At 28.3% G+C, this 16767-nt stretch overlaps 2 protein-coding genes across 4 annotated transcripts; both read left to right on the forward strand.

Annotated features, from left to right (window-relative positions):
- Positions 1 to 8460: 8460 nt before the first annotated feature.
- LOC111281083 (NAD(P)-binding Rossmann-fold superfamily protein) lies at positions 8461 to 10978 on the forward strand. Its single transcript, XM_022868681.2, has 2 exons — positions 8461 to 9329; positions 10584 to 10978. Exons 1-2 carry the CDS (start codon positions 8488 to 8490, stop codon positions 10747 to 10749), a joined length of 1008 nt encoding a protein of 335 aa, XP_022724416.1. The 5' UTR covers positions 8461 to 8487; the 3' UTR covers positions 10750 to 10978.
- A 1119-nt stretch (positions 10979 to 12097) lies between these two features.
- Positions 12098 to 15704, forward strand: LOC111280665 (Polyketide cyclase/dehydrase and lipid transport superfamily protein). 3 transcript variants are annotated; one of them, XM_089757164.1, is made up of 4 exons: positions 12098 to 13069; positions 13322 to 13618; positions 14413 to 14647; positions 15430 to 15692. In XM_089757164.1, exons 1-4 carry the CDS (start codon positions 13029 to 13031, stop codon positions 15544 to 15546), a joined length of 690 nt encoding a protein of 229 aa, XP_089613290.1. In that variant the 5' UTR covers positions 12098 to 13028; the 3' UTR covers positions 15547 to 15692. The 3 variants fall into 3 exon arrangements, with proteins under 3 accessions (XP_089613290.1, XP_022723814.2, XP_089613291.1); XM_022868079.2 differs by having other exon boundaries at positions 12102 to 13069; positions 13322 to 13577; positions 14339 to 14647; positions 15430 to 15704; XM_089757165.1 differs by having other exon boundaries at positions 12104 to 13085; positions 13322 to 13577; positions 14339 to 14647; positions 15430 to 15704.
- Positions 15705 to 16767: the final 1063 nt, after the last annotated feature.

The raw sequence follows: 16767 nt of genomic DNA on the forward strand, positions 1-16767 counted from the left end.
GAAAAAAATGAATCTTTTAGTACCGAAATTAATATAATGATACATGAATATTATGATTAACTATTTTTATTATTGTTTTAAAATATAATATTAAAAAATACAATAATAAAAATTCAAGATTGGAATTAGGGTAAAAATAAAATAAAATAAGAAAAATAAAAAAAATAAACAAAATCTTTAATGATGGAATTCTAATGAAATCTGAATAGAAATTCTTAAGAAATCCCTAGGTGAAAAAAGTTTTCTAAAAATACTATCAAAGTATCAAGATATCTAGAAAAGTTTTTGATAAAAGGATTTTCTTTGTTTTGTTTCTTGTAAAATTTTTAATAATGATGGTGAAATAATTAGGTGATTAAGACAAAATTAAAATGAGTAGTGAAGAAATATAATATAAGGAAAATAAGTAATATGTTTTTAAATATTTATAAAATATGTAATAAAATATAATAAAACAAAATTTTAAAAAATATATATAAATATAAAAAAACTTTTATATACATATTGCACCTTATTATTAGCATTACATAATCTTAAAAGTAATTAAGGTTTTCGATAATAGGATTATGGGAAGCATGGATAGTAATTACCGATAATACCTTAGGTGAGAGAATTTTTCAAAAAAATATTGCCAAAGAATTGGAATATTTAAAATGATTTTCAATACAAAAAAATTATTGTTTACTTTTCACTTCTAAAAACGAGCTTTCATGCAATACAATAGCAATACAAATTAATAAATGTGCATTATATTAAAAAATAATAAAAATTAAAATATAATAATAAAAAAATCTCCGAAGATGAAATTCTAAAAAAATTCGGGTAATGATTCTTTAGAAACTCTAAGTAAGGAAATTTATCTAAAATGTTGCTAATGTGTTGGAGCATTTAAAGTAATTTTTTTGAACGATTTCTCATTTTAGTAATATAAATGAATTTTTAGAAAATATTAATTGATTTTAAATTATAGATATCATACTTTATGTTCTTTTAAATATAAATATTGAAGATAAATATGAGTCGTTAAGAATAATATTTTTAAGAATTTCGAATACTAATTCTTAAGAGATCCTTAAGTAAAAAAGTTCCTTTTAATATTGTCAAAATATTGGAATATTTTCAAAAAATTTTCAATAATAAGGTTCTTATTTAGATTTTTCTCAACCAAGATAAAAATAATAATAATAAAAATATGTTTATTTTCTACAATAAAGAAAATTAATTTTAAATACCAAAATCTAGACCATTTTGGTCAAAATTAAATGATAACACATAATTAATTAGTACAATTTTAAACGGATGCTGTGGAGGTGCTAATTCTTTCATATGTGTAACCAATTCTTAAACAAAAATTATTTTTATAGACCTAAAAAATTATCTTTTTAATAAATTTTAATTAATTTTAAAAATTTTATTAAAAAGATAAGTTTTAATATGTGACCAATCACACCTAACCATAAAAGATTAGTGGTAACTTCTCTTATTTATTTTCAAATTTATTTAGTGGTTCGAAAAATTGTTGTGACATCTATCACAACTACCAAGAACAACCCACACTACCACTATCCACCTCCTAGTCATGAACCTAATACCTTCTTCATCCCTAAATGGTGCATCAGTAACCACTAACCTCAGACCAAAACAGCTTATCAAAATCTAACCTAAATATTTCCCAACTCTAATATGGCTTTTCTAAACAGGGATGGTGCCTAATGTAGAATAATAAATCTCTAGTATACAAGGTGATTAAGGAGAAATATTTTCTTAATACAACTTTCTTCGAAACTAGTGTGGGGTTATCCTTGTCTTACATTTGGAGAAGCATCTGCATGGGAAAAGATTTGCTACGACGAGGTTTAAAGAAGAGAATGGGAAATAGAGTCAACATTAGTGTGTGGAATGATCCTTGGATGCCCAGGAATGGTAGCTTCATTCCATAATAAAAAAAAATGTCCATCTAAGGAAAACCAAGGTAAAAGAGCTAATAAATGCTGATACAAAAGAATGGGATGGTGATAAACTGGATAGTATTTTTACAAGCGATACAATAGCAGATGTCTTGGCAATTCCACTAAGCAATTTTAGGGCTCACGATATATTAATATGGCATCATAGTAAAGATAAAAGATGTAGTGTCAAAAGTAAATATTGGTCACAAACATTAGTTGAGCAGGAAACCTTTGCAAACCAAGATAATGCACGTGATGTAGATAGAGAGAATGGACCAAGCTATGGAGGACAGATATTTTGAATAAAATAAAGATTTTTGCATAGAGAATGAGTCATGGGTTCTTACCGATTTCTGCAAATCTCAAAGAAAAAAAGTTGGTCAATTTAACTTTTTACCCAAAATGTAAACAAACTGATGAATTAGTTTTGCATGCAATCACATCGTGCCCACCCGTAACAGAAGTGTAAAAAGAACCCAAACTTATAGCAAACATAAAAAGAGGTTAAAAATGAGGAGGTTAAAAACAATGTGCACAAAACATGCAAAGATATAGTCACATTTGTATATAAGTATTAAGAGTCTTATTAACATATGTAAGAAAAAGAATAAACACTGACGGCCTAAGAAGGTGTAAAATGACAAAGACCACTAGAAAAAGCCATAAAAATAAACTTTGAAAAAGCATTTAACATAAAAGAGGACCTAAGAGGAATTGGCATTGTTGCTAAAAATCATGATGGGCATGTAATAGGTAGCATGCAAAAGCAAATTCAAGGTTGTAAGGTCTTTGCGACAATTAAGGTTTAGGCAATAGTGGAGGCAGTAAAGCTTATAGCTAAAATGGGTTTATATAGGATTAAAATAGAATGTGATACTCTGGAGGTGGTTCGACAGATACAATACAAGGATAAAAGCTTGTTATTAGTTGGTAATCTGATCCAAGGATTTAAATAGCGATGAGATAATGATATAGTAGCTGTTATTTTATGATAATGCCATTATCCACTATCGTTATTCAGGAAAAAACATAAGAGAATTTGAATCCTAACTGTAATGGCTCATCATGACCGTAAAATATGGTGATAATGGTCTGCTATTGCCCACTACTCTATTTTTCATTCAAAAATTCAACGAAAAAATTTATTTTACTTCAGTTAAAAGCTTAAAACGAAAAAAGCAAGCCATAAAAAAGACATCAATTCACTAATTTAGCCAAAAAAAAACATAAAACCTAGACTTCTAAAGACATCAATTGTCTTAAATTCAATCACATGCTAAGGTAAGCAAGTAATTTAGCATTCAAATTACCTTTTCTTTGTTGAAAATTTTTCAGAGTTATAGTGATTGTGTGTTTGAGATTGGGCTGGGTTATAATGCACTGCTACTAAAAGACAGGGGCTTTGGGACTTAAGACAAAAAACAAGAGATGAGAGTGCGACTTAAGGTTGAGGGAGATAAGCAAAGAGCACACACTAGAAAAAAGAAAAGCTAAGAGATGGGGGATGAGGATGAAAGCTTGGAGAAAAAAATTAAGATAACACAGAGTAAAGGGATGATAAAAATGTTGTGTCTGTTTATGGGATTTAGACAAAAGGTAGAGACCAGAGAGAATAAAAGGTAAATGAATTTAGAAAAATTACAAAAAGACATGGGTGTTGTGTAGGGGTTGAATTTTTTAATATATATTTAGAAGTAATATAACCGGTTTCATTTTTTAATTTTGGAAAAAAAAATTTTTAAAAGAAACTTTGTTGGAAGGAAATTTGGCCTTGGTAACAAAAAGATTTGTTAATTATTTTAATAGAAAAAGAATTGCCAATTAATTCCACAGGATAATAACAAAACATTTCAACTTTTGAAATTTCAACAAAAATTATATCGAAGTTATTGCTTAAAAGTGGCATTAAACTAATTAATGCTTAAAACATTTGCTTAATTTCCTAAAACTACCCATGAACGGAGACAATGTGTAAAGTACATAAACTAAAAGAAACATTAATGGAGATTGTGCCAAATTCAAGTCATGTCATCTGCTTAAATTATGGATGTCTAACCACTTGTTAGATGATTTTTGCACGATATAATCTAACAATAACTTGATGAATGTTATTTAAAGAATCAAATATATCATTTACTATGGATATCTATTTTTTACATGTTTATTTATCTCTTATTATTTTTTAATTACCATGTGAGTAATTTTTTAAAATATAAATATTTTGCTATAATCTTAAAAAAAATTATAAATATTTTTTTCTTAATTAGATAAAAGATATGACATGATAAAAACTATTTTTAAAATTATAAAATAAAAATTTTTATGCTTAATAATTATAATTACTATATTTTATAGTCAGTTGAGCAAAATTAAAAAATTTTACGACCTCTATAATCATAATGATTGCGAAGGTCTCCATTATGTTCACAACTACAATAAATGCAATGCGACAAAAAATGTAATTGCAACCGTAATTTAAATCCTTGATCTGATCGTTAAAGTATAGTTAAGGCTTGCAACTTTTCTAACATGAAAATGCATGCATGTTAAACAAAAAGCAAATAAAGTAGCACATCTATTAGCAAAAGAGGGATTAAGAGTTAGTGAGATAATATATTAGATAGAAGAGTGTCCGGATTTTATCAATGTAAATGTTGAAAAAAATAGCTCTTGACAATGAGCAGTAAAGTTTTTATTTAAAAAAAAGTTTATTTCAAACAAAATAAAACTTTCATACAAGTTACCAAAAAACTGCTTATTTTTTTATAATGAACATGTTTTTAGAAATCAAGATATTAAAGCATAACAAAAAAAAAAAAAAAGAAATATAAGATCAAGGCAAAGTAGACTAAAAATGAAATAATAAGGAAAAACTTTGGAACAGTATTGTCATAAAAAAGAATGTTAGAATGACTAAACTCCAAAGGAAATTGAAAAGAAAGGAAGTAAGTACAATTTCAATGGAAATCTGACAAAACAATCGCATGAGAATTATTATTAACAAATAAGTATATTGAAAAACTTATTCCTACATATATTTTAAACAATTTGAATAGATTAAGAAAATTGTTTTTGTCTTGCCATTATATACAAAAAACTTTTATAATAAGTGTACTTTACCTTTATTTTGTTTAATTAATAATAGATGGAAATGATTTGTTATCTGTCACATGTTAAACAATCATTGCAATAATTTATAGCAACAATTTAACTTAAAGTTTCAAATGCTGTCATTTTTATTTATTATTAATCTACCAATAAAAAAACATGTAAAAATAGGAACAATTTCTATAAGTAAAGAATAAAAAAAATGTTTACCAAATAGTTGCAGCAAAAAACTCATATTTGAAAGGCTTAACATTGCTCCATTTTAAAGCTAACCATGGATTAATTCCAAAGCAAACCAATTGTCATTTTATGTAAAATAATGAATTTTAGGTGCATTATTTTTTACTTCTACATTAAGGTTAAAAGCCATACATTACAAAGCAGGCAATGAATTTGAATTGAAAAAAACTAAGAAAAAAAAACTTAAATCAAGGTGCAATGTACATTGTCAAACAATTAAATACATTGTCTGGTTAATTAGGTTCTTCAAATCAAGGAACAAATGCTATGATTTAAGGATTTCAAGGTAAATGGAGAATTTCTTAATGAAAATATAAAACAATAATCATCTAATTAGCAAACCAAAACAAAGAATATTGTGGTTATGTTTTACTTACAATAACAAATGAAGATATTTGATGGTAATTGTAGAGACTGTCCTGCATTAAAGTGGAAGGCAGAAAGATGAACAACATTGAAAAGGAAAAAATTTAAAGAAATTTATTGTAAAACAATAACATAAAAAGTTTAGGAAAACAATTAAGGTCCTTCATTTTTAACGATATTAATATGATCAATACGTATAATAAACAATAATCATCCAATTATGATTTTTTAAAAAAATCATCAATTATCTAACAAAAACAAAGAACTCAAGTGGGTATTTAAAACCCTAATGAGATTGTTTTAATGTTGGGTTTATACTTGGGATTGAACATCCCTTGTGTTGGATTTTTTCAACCAAATTAAAATGTAGTTACTTCTAATCTTCCAAATTATTTTTAATTTTCAAATCGTAAATATTGAAAGTGTTGTGCATTAAAGCAAGAGACAAAACAAACAAAAAGCTAAAAATTTTGATTGAAAGTAAACAAATTTATTGTAAAACAACAAAAGAAAAAGTTTATACAAACTATCAATATCTTTAAATTTAAAACTATTAAGAGATCAGTATGAATAAAAACCAATAATCAACCAATTATCAAACCGAAACAAAGAGCTCTTATGGGTATTTAAATAAAATGTTGAAATTATTTTTATCTAAGATTTATACTTGGGATTCAATGTGTGGTGATCACAATTTCTTCAACAAACGATGGAGTTTACTGCTTTTAGTTTTTCAAAATTTTTCAAAAATTTCTAGAAGGATGTTTTGGAATCTATTAATTCTTCCAACAAAATGAAAGAGAAGGGTAAAAGCGATTTTGAATTGATTTGTTTTTTTGAAAACTTTGTGTATGGGAGATGAAATATCATTGATATTAAGGAAATTAATGAAGAAATCAAAATGGATGATTAGAAGTTAAGAAAGTAAAAAAGAATTGAGTAGTATAATTAAAGGAAATTCTCCTAGTTCTTTTATTTAGATTCAACAAATTGTTTTGATATTTAAAAAGAGGCTAAATGTTCAATTTATGATCTAACATTTTCAGGATTTTTCAATTAAGAATATAATCTTTAATTTAATTTAATGTAAGATTAAACATTTTAAAATGAGTTCAAATAAGGACTTCATAATGCTAGTGTAACTCACACGTTTTAGGTTAGAGTTAAACTCTGCATTTATGTTTTTAGTTGCCATTTTCTTAAGAGCAAAATTGTAATTTTCATTGAAAATTTTGTGAGATGTAATAAAAAAAATATAACTATCAAAATCTTCGTAAACAAGTAAGAAAAACTAGAATAATCATCAAAGGCAAAAAAATCTACGTAAACAAACATAAAGAAAACATCATTTTTGGCATTCAAGATAATACAATTGAAACCTTTTATAGAAAACCTAAAATAAAAAATTACCATAAAATCCAAAAAATATTAAAAAACAATATAATATAACACACATCTTCATTTGGCAAATCATCTCAAAAGGGGATACGAAAGACTCAATGGAAAAAGTTTATGAGAGGAGCAATTGGAGTGATGGGCTTGGGAGTTTTAAAGGAAAAAAAAAAAGATTGAAAAGTGGAAGCCGAAATTATTTGGTCTCTTGATTCTAAAAGATACGAGTAATCCAATAAAATTACAAACAAATTAAAATTCCCTTAGGTTGTTTTGGGTGATTCCAATCAAATCTGATCTTTTGCTTTAAAAATGCACTCATAAATCAAGGTCTCGTTAGGTTGATTAAAATGATTCTAATCAAATTTCATTTTTTTTAAAGTGAAAAAAAATTTGTTAAAATTAATAAATAAATTATGATCTAACCAATAAGACGATTTCAATCAAATTTGTCTTTTATTTTGAAAAAATCCGGTAAAATTATTAACAAATCAAAAACTCCTTAGGTCGATCTAGATGATTCCAATCAATTATGGTCTTTTGCTTGAGTAAGTAACCCGTAAAATTACTAAAAAAAATGTGCAAGTAATATGATAAAATTACTAACAAAACATAATATTGTTAGACTCATTATTCCAACTAAATTTGATCAGTACTAAAAAGGAGTAAGTAATCTAATAAAATTAGATATAATAATTTTATGATGATATAATATAAAAATATAAAAAAAATGAAAGATGCTATAATTTAAAATTTTAATAAAAATTATAAATAAAAAAAATATATTTCATATTTGATATGTTAATACAAATTATAATATTATAATTTTTATTTATATGTTAAACATAAAATAAATAAATACAAATATAAACCTATTATTAAACCTAAATAAAAAAAAAATTAATCTTTTACTTTGAAAAGGAATAAGTAAATAATTAATCCAGTATCATTAGACAGATATGGATGATTTCAAAAAATTTTGTTTAACTTCAGAAAGGTGCAAGTAATTTAGTAAATTACCAACAAATCAAAACCTTATTAGCATAATTTCACTGATTAGACTTATTAGCATAATTTTAATGCAATTTGGTCTTTTGTTTTAAAACAAGTACGTAATTCAATAAAATTACTAATAAATCAAAATTCCAATCTAATTTAAACTACCATAATTAAGATAACACCTGATTTTAAAAAGTGCAAGTAATCTGATAAAATTAGTAACAAATAAAGATTTAGGCTTATCCAGATAAATTCAATGTAATTTTGATTTTTTACGTGTAATTTTCATATAATTACTAACAAATCAGAGAATGATTTCACTTTGTTATTTAACTTTTTTCTTAAAAAGGAAAAGTTAAAACTCATTTTGATTCTAAATTTATAATCCAATTAGTACGATTGAATCAAGCTCATCCAATCCCTACGAAAAGCGATGGCTGCAGCGAACCCTAAAGAAGCGGTGTGCGTGACCGGAGCTAATGGTTTCATAGGCTCATGGTTGGTACGCACCCTCCTTGAAGACGGCTACACCAGCATCCACGCTTCGATTTACCCAGGGTCAGACCCAACGCACCTGTTCTCTCTCCCCGGCGCGACTTCCCCAAACGTGCGGCTGGAGGTGTACGAGGCAGACGTCTTGGACTACAGCGCCGTCCTCAAGGCAGTGGAGGGATGCCAGGGTGTGTTTCACGTGGCCTCTCCCTGCATTCTGGAGGACCCCAAAGACCCAGAGAAGGAGCTGGTGGTGCCTGCTGTGCAGGGCACACTCAACGTGCTTGAAGCTGCCAGAAAGGCCAAGGTCAGGCGCGTGGTTCTGACTTCCTCTATATCAGCTATTGTGCCTAACCCCAATTGGGATCCTGAAACGAAAGGTGCCTTTGATGAGTCATCCTGGACAGACCTGGAATATTGCAAGGGGCGACAGAAATGGTATGCAGTGTCAAAGACTCTGGCTGAGAAAGCGGCATGGGAATATGCAGAGAAGCATGGAGTGGATGTAGTGGCAATCAATCCAGGCACTTGTTTAGGTCCTCTGCTGCAACCCAAGTTGAATGCCAGCAGTGCAGTTCTGCTGCAGTTGTTGCAAGGCTCCAAAGATCCTCAGGAGTTCCATTGGTTGGGAGCAGTGCATGTTAAAGATGTGGCCAAGGCACACCTATTATTGTTCCTATCTTCTGCTGCTTCTGGTAGATATCTTTGCACCAATGGCATCTATCAATTCGCTCAGTTTGCTCAAACTGTCTCTGAACTTTTCCCTCACTATCCTGTCCACAGGTTTTGCTTTCCCCTTCCTCACTCTCTCTTATAGATTAAAATCTATAAAACACCACACTAGTGACATAATGTAGGGTTGGGTGACTGACTTTTCAATCTATCAGGAAAAGATTACCATGAAATGCATAATGGCATGGTAACGATAATATGTTCATTGTTAGAATCACAAATCTAGAATCAACACTGTCGTTTATGTTAGGCTTTGCTTGTGTCAAGGATGAATTGTTGAAAATGACGGATCCCAAATCTAGAATCATAGTAAAACATCGTGCTTAGTTGTTTCTTGTTCATTCTACACTATATTTGGATGCGGTGAAATTGTTGGCGACTGCTCTTTTCGAGAGAAAATATATACATGTCTAAATTTTTGGTGTTTTATCTCATAATTTATAGTCCTTTTGGTGATAATTCTGCTTGCCCTTTGCCATTGTCCAATTAGAGAAAATAAAGATACTGAGAATTGTTGGCAGGCAGCAGGAAGAATTTAACTTGATAGCTGTTAACAACATATTGATGGGTCATTGGAAAACCATATAGTAAAATTCAAAACCATAAGAACTGCAATTCAACTTATTTGTGAAATCCCTTTGTTGTTAATATTGGTCAATTCAAGTAGAGAATCGGTGACCCTGGAATATAGTGTCATAATCACACCTCATGTGGTTTAAAGGTGGACATGAATTTAACTTATTACTTCCATAATTACAACTCTCTAATGGCTTCAGTGTCCTCCTCTTGCCTTATCCCTTTATTATTGTCTAGTTATGGTGGCTCCCTTGCAGAAAGTTGAGAGCTGGTCTCATTGGGGTTTTGATTCTTTTTCTCAATGATGATATGCTCAGATGCCTTTTTTTTTTCCCCTTTTTCTTTTTTTTTTAAAATTCTGTGATTGGAAAAATCTCTTTACTTTTCATGAGAGTTGGGTTTTCTCAAGTGACCCCTCCTTACATTAACCCGGTCCTAGGGTCCTCCACTTGCTTCTTGTGGTTATGGCTCTATTGTTGTGTGTAATGTGCATCTGTATCAAATGCTTTATATTTGGTGTCATCAAAGCTTTATGATTTCATATGCTCTGCTATTACGTACCGAAGCTTCACATGCATGTAGGATGTTAGACTTTCACAATTGGTTGATATGCTGGTTTCATTGCATATTCTATTCTTTGTTATTCTTTTTATTTAGGATTGTTGTTTTTTATTGTTCTTTATCTATTGTTGTATTGTGGTGCAAATTTTAACATCAGTAAACATTCAGGTTTACTGGGGATACACATCCGGGCTTAGTTCCTTGCAAAGATGCAGCCAAGCGATTAATTGATCTGGGTCTAGTCTTCACCCCAGTTGAAGAAGCTGTCCGTGAGACTGTGGACAGTTTGCTAGCCAAAGGCTTCCTGAAACCACAGCAGATGTTACAGTCTTAGAAAGTACAAAGTTTCTTCTGTTTTTATTTTTTTCCTGTTATTTCTTCTTCTCTATCAATCTAGAGTGTGGAGTTAAAACTTTTCTTTCTTTTGTTGGTTATGTTTATTTAGCTGTCATAATCATGGATGCAATAAGAAGGTGGGTGCCTTTTTAAAGTTTAAAGTAACATATATTTTCATTATTATAATTATATATTTTTAAACAAAATATATTTATATTTTTCGTCAACCAATTGAGTAAATTTCATCTATGAAAGCAGGAGTTCAATCCCTTCCTCCACGTAAATTTTTTTTTGTTCAAAAGCAACTTTAGTGCTTGGTCTGATTAGCATTCATTTGACGTACTAAGAAGCTCCTAACATCAATTTTTTTTTTTGGGGTTCAAAAGCAACTTTAGTGCTTGATCCGAGTAGCATTCATTTGACGTACTAAGAAGCTGCTAGCATCAGGGTAAATGTTCTATAAACTAATAATGAATTGAATTACAAGAAAGGAATATTATTCAAATGTCTATGGTTTACTATACCATATATGCAAGAATGTTAAAATAAAAATGTATATGCGTAAAATACAAACTTAATTTTAATTCACGTTATTGAATGGATACTAAAGTTTGTCATGGATTAGACTTTATTCATTAAAATTAAGAATATAGTATTTTATTAACAAATCATAGGGTAATTTTTATTCACATTATGTTTGGATTTTTTTTTTCTTCCTTGTTACCTTTTTGTATTTTTTCTTCTGAAAATTTGATATAAAGTAAAAAAAAAAAAAAAAGATAAAAAATAATTTCAAAAGTTATTCAAAATATATTAATAATTAAAATACAACATTGTTTATCTGGAAGTGAAATCATACATTTTGTCATTTAAAAAGATCATTGTGTATAAAATGTCCTTCAAAAATTTATTTGAGTTGATATTTAAACATATTTTTTAGTTTATTTCAAAAGAAAAAACACCAAAAATAACTATCATATAGAACTTTAATAGACAAATGGATGGAGGAGAAATGGGTGTAAACAGTCAAGTTATTCGTGAGTTATTTAAATTTAAATTGGTAAAAACTTGAATTTGATTCGTTTTATTGTTGAATCAAGTTTTAGTTCTAATTACTTGAGTAATTAGTGGAGTTGAATTCGAGTACTTTAATATTTAATTTAAAAGTTTTTCAAATTTAATTGAGTTTTTATTTTTTTAATATATTAAAACTAATAAATATAATGTTTAATGTTAATATTTATAAAAAAAATCAAATTTACCTAGTTGAGTTCGAACGATTCAATTAAATTATAAACCAAATTCAAGTGAAAAATAAAACTCGATTGAATTTAAATTTAATTTCAAATTACAAGTTTTTGATGGAGCCGAGCTAGAGTTTCACAATGTATTAACTCAGATTTGGCTTCATTACATCTTAAGATAAAGATGACAATGAACAGGTATTATTTATCAGATTAAACATAAAGGTTTTGGACAGTAAAACTAATCAAGGGAAGGGTTGGAATTTAAGATAGGACAACCGCTAATTGAAACCAAAAATATTTTACTCTGTTTTCATGGAGTACTAAGTTAAATCCAAAATAAAACTAGTTTAATGTAGGCAACAAATTGTTTGATTAATTTTTGGGGTAGACGAGATTGCTGCTAAGAAGTGTAATAGGCTTCTAGCACACAACAAGCTGCACTTTGAGACAAGTTTGTCCACTGATGTTTTTCTAAAGCAACTTGAAACTTGGTTGTCGCACGTGACTGGGGACCTCATGACTCATTTGGGGTGTTTAAATAGAATTAGCGTCACTTGTATCTGATAATTTACGTATTTGTATAATTTTTATGTAAAAACAAAATATATTATTTTTATTTTTGTCTAATTCATATATAATTTAACTAAAATTTTAAAACGTGCATTTCGTTTGTGACTATTGAGTTCAATTAAGCCCCCCCACTAGTCTTGCTTTAGTTTTTAGTCTCTTTCGCATTTCTCTCATGTTATTTTTCAAAAGCAAACAACACTCCATGTGCATCATCTTCCTACCCTTGCTTCTTGTTCCTTTTTTCCAAGTAAAGAATCTACCTTTTATCTATATTTAGAGAGAGACTTGCAGTTCTAATCATGGAGCTTCTTCTGCCACTGCATGTGCATCAATCACCTCGACCCACTTCGCATTATTTTACACTCTTCAGCTTTTCCATATAACCAATTTTTGGTGCATACATGTACTCCTCCACTTTCTAATTTTTCAAGTGAAAATAATCAAAATTTGGAACCTTGCAATGAACAGCAGTCCAGCAGCTTGCAGGCAGCAACAGTCTTGGTAACTTCTCTCGCCGGTCGGTGACGGATCCATGAGTTTTTTTCGAAGTTGTCCACTTACAATAAATACGGAAATTTTAGGGTGTCAAAAAATTTTTTTTTCTTTCAAATTATCTTATTTTTCACTCACCCTGCTTTTCAATATGGATCCGACGTTGTCTCCCACTGGTCTTGTCCTTTCATATAACCTTGTTGAAACTATTGTTTGACAAATTTTATCTCGTTTCTGTCATTTTCTTTTGGTTTCCGAAAGGTCCATCAGTGAGGACTCCCTGAGAAGGTACGTCAAATTTGCAAGTGAGAGCTGCATACAGGAGTTATTGTCGGCTTCAGACTCAAACATGTTGGGGAATTGTAGTGATGGATGGAAGATTCTCACCCTTGACAATGGAGTAGAAATTTCAAAGCGCAGGTCTGGATCTCTTCACATTTTCCGTAGTCGCTGGCTGCTCAGATCTGTCTCACCCCAACAATTCATCACCGTTGCTAATGCTATAGATGCTGCCAAGGTGCGACTGATCTTCTTGGTTTTGTTTAACCTTGTTGGCTGGTGAGCATTGCTCAAACTTTCTTTTTCATTTGTCTGAAGATGGATTCCGGTCCCTTTGGCTGCCTGGAAAAGATTTTTTTTTTTTATTGGTCTCCAAGCACTGTCCATTGTTCGGAATATATTCTTTATTTTATGTGGTTGGTCACTTCCTTACTAGAAAGGGGTAAAAAGTTAAATTTATCACTTTATCAATATAAACTGGTTTTAAATTTATCTCTCTACAAAATTGAGTGTTCCAAATACATAAAAAAAATGTTGGTTAAAAATTTTTATTGCTTTTTGTTTTTATTTTTGGTATTTAAATTATTTTTATTTTATATAGTTGAAATTTGCAACAAAAATCAATAATTTTTTTTATATTACAATTTTAATGGAATTAATTTCTTTTTCTATTAAGATGATTTAAAAAAAAAATTGCACCAAAAATTTAGATAGAGTGATAATATTGGCCCACAAAAAGAGTAGTAATATTGCACTATGAAAGTTGATTATTTAAGAATTGACTTCGTTAAATTCAATTCTCGTTGCTAATAATTTGAGTGATATATAAATTAAATATAATTTAATTCTCGTTGCTAATAATTTGAGTGATATATTTTTAAAAGGTAGTTAAGGATGCAAACTTTAATTAGTAGAATAAAATTAACTGCTAATATAAATTGTTTTATAATTGCCCATATATATTGTTGCTTCAAAATGAAATTTTGTTTTGGTGGACAGCAATGGGACCCTGACCTGGTAGAAGCCAGATATATAAAAGATGTTGAAGATAACTTAAGCATTATTCGTCTTAGGTTTGGAGAAAACTCGAAGCCTCTCTTCAGAAAAAGAGAATTCATAGTGTATGAGCGACGTGAAACCATGGAAGATGGCACTTTGGTTGTAGCAGTGGCCTCATTGCCCAAGGAAATTGCTGCTGGATTGCTTCCAAAGCAAAACAATGCAATTAGAGGATTATTGCTGCAATCAGGATGGGTTGTGGAGAAGCTTGAAGATTTGAACTCCTGTATTGTTACTTATGTTGTTCAGGTAATTAACCCCCTTCATTTGTTTTTTGCACATGCATTCAAAATTTTAAAAGTTACCCACAAGGGTAAGTTAATTAACTCTAAAAAAATTGGTTAAGAGTAATTAACTCCAGTATTGCTTTTTTGTAACCTTAAATCGTTTCAAAAAAAATTGAGGTCCAAACAAAAATTTTGAAATATCCTTGAATTATATAAATTTGGTAATTTTAAAATATATGATATGAAAATGATATAAAAAATTATATGAAAATAATACGATTTAAAATTTAATTAAAATATTAAAAAATCTTGAAATATTTCACTTTTTTTTAAAAGTAAAATCTTATATTTTTATTATACCCAAATAAGCTATTGACTAAAATATTTTTATGTTAAAGACTTATTTAGGTATAAATTGAAGATTGAGGTCTTATTTAGATATAAATTAAACAATAACTGCTAATTTGATTAAGGGTTAAGGACTTATTTGTATGTAATAAAAATATAAATACTTATTTAAATAAAATAGTAAAATTTGAGGGTTATTTGTTATTTTAACCTTAAATTTTGATAAAAATTTTATATTGATTTGGTAAAAACAAAAAAAAAATTTATATTCTTGTATTGATACGAATTGTGATACAATAAATTTTTTATTTTATACATGTTTAATATAAAAATAAATACAAAATGAATATATGAAGTGACAAGTCTAAAATTACCCCAAAAAAAATTAAAAATATTAGTTCTACTTTTAGTTTTGTCAAGGTCATGCTCATATTTATTGTTTGTAATTATGCGCAGTTAGATCCTGCAGGATGGCTTCCCAAGTGCTTTGTGAATCGGCTGAATACCAAGCTAGTTATGATCATTGACAACCTTAAGAAACTAGTTCAAACTACACCACCACATCAATCCTAGTGTCTTTGCAAAAAATAATCCAGTGTGTTTTTTTTTTTTTTCTTTTAATTGATATATAATATCGATTATATGCAGATTTTCCCATTGTTATCTCTCAATATTGTAAAGGCAAAACTTACTTAAAGGCACTTTTAAATCAAATTTGAAAGAATTTCGATTAATGAACGTAAAAGAAAAAAAAAAGAAAATCACTATCCATAAATGGAAATTGTTCAATAATATTTGAAAACTTGAATTGAAAGCTGCTGGTTTGTTCGGTTGAATACGGGCAACAAATCGGGTGTTTATCCAACAATATCTGGTTGAGCTGGATTAAATTGGTTTTATGACTGATGTAATATTTTATATATTAATTTTTTTATAACTAATAAGATTTGAATAGTTAATTATAATTATTAGAATTGAATCGAATTTATTTAAAATTATGAATATAAGGTAAAATGATTTGGCCGTTGAATTAATATTAAGTTAATAAAAATACTTAAAATATTATAAATAAAAGTATAACTTATATAAATATATTTCTTCTTTGTATAAACTAAAAATTAACTTATATAAGAATTAAAAATATTCATTCATCATTTAAAAATTGCAAAAAATTAAGCTTATAAAGATTTTTATTTTTAGTTTTAAAAAAGTATTTTATTTTTTATTTTAACCTCTTTTAAGAATATAACTTTTTAGTGAAAAAGAATAAAAGAAGCAATAATTAGAATAAATTAAGCATGATTTAAAAATTATTTTAAAAATCATACTCAATTGACTCAGATCAATAAAACATTCGACAGATCACAAGTTTTTTTTCATAAACCGGTCAGTCAATTTGACTTTTTAAGTCAACTGTACAAACGGGTCAAATATAGGATCGATCAAAGCTGAGTGTTGGGTTACTGGATCAACTCATTCAATTGTTGGACCAGTCCTAGTTTAATAGCTATGTTTTAACCTCTCATTTTTATATTAAATACCATACCATTAAGTTCAATACATGTTTTATGAAGTATTTATTACATTTAATACTTAATGCTAAAATCATGCATTTAATGTTAAATATTATTTTAAATTATACCAACGGATTAAATTAATTTATTTAATCGAAATTTAAAGCTTCCATCGATTCAACATTTGATTTACTTTTAAAAACATTTTGTTTACTACAAGGTAAATTAAACTTCATATAAATCGAAACTATAATATCATTTAATTTGTACTAAACAAAAT

The sequence above is a fragment of the Durio zibethinus genome, chromosome 28, assembly GCF_047325235.1.
Source record: "Durio zibethinus cultivar Kanyao isolate XHJ-2024 chromosome 28, ASM4732523v1, whole genome shotgun sequence".
NCBI classification, from domain to species: domain Eukaryota; kingdom Viridiplantae; phylum Streptophyta; class Magnoliopsida; order Malvales; family Malvaceae; genus Durio; species Durio zibethinus.

What these genes read in the sequence shown, in the direction of transcription:
- LOC111281083 (XM_022868681.2), top strand. Translation starts at nt 8,488, where the DNA reads ATGGCTGCAGCGAACCCTAAAGAAGCGGTGTGCGTGACCGGAGCTAAT. An exon ending in CCTCACTATCCTGTCCACAG is followed by an intron (nt 9,330 to 10,583) that starts GTTTTGCTTTCC and finishes GTAAACATTCAG; the next exon opens with GTTTACTGGGGATACACATC.
- LOC111280665 (XM_022868079.2), top strand. Translation starts at nt 13,029, where the DNA reads ATGAACAGCAGTCCAGCAGCTTGCAGGCAGCAACAGTCTTG. An exon ending in ATGCTATAGATGCTGCCAAG is followed by an intron (nt 13,578 to 14,338) that starts GTGCGACTGATC and finishes TTTGGTGGACAG; the next exon opens with CAATGGGACCCTGACCTGGT. An exon ending in TTGTTACTTATGTTGTTCAG is followed by an intron (nt 14,648 to 15,429) that starts GTAATTAACCCC and finishes AATTATGCGCAG; the next exon opens with TTAGATCCTGCAGGATGGCT.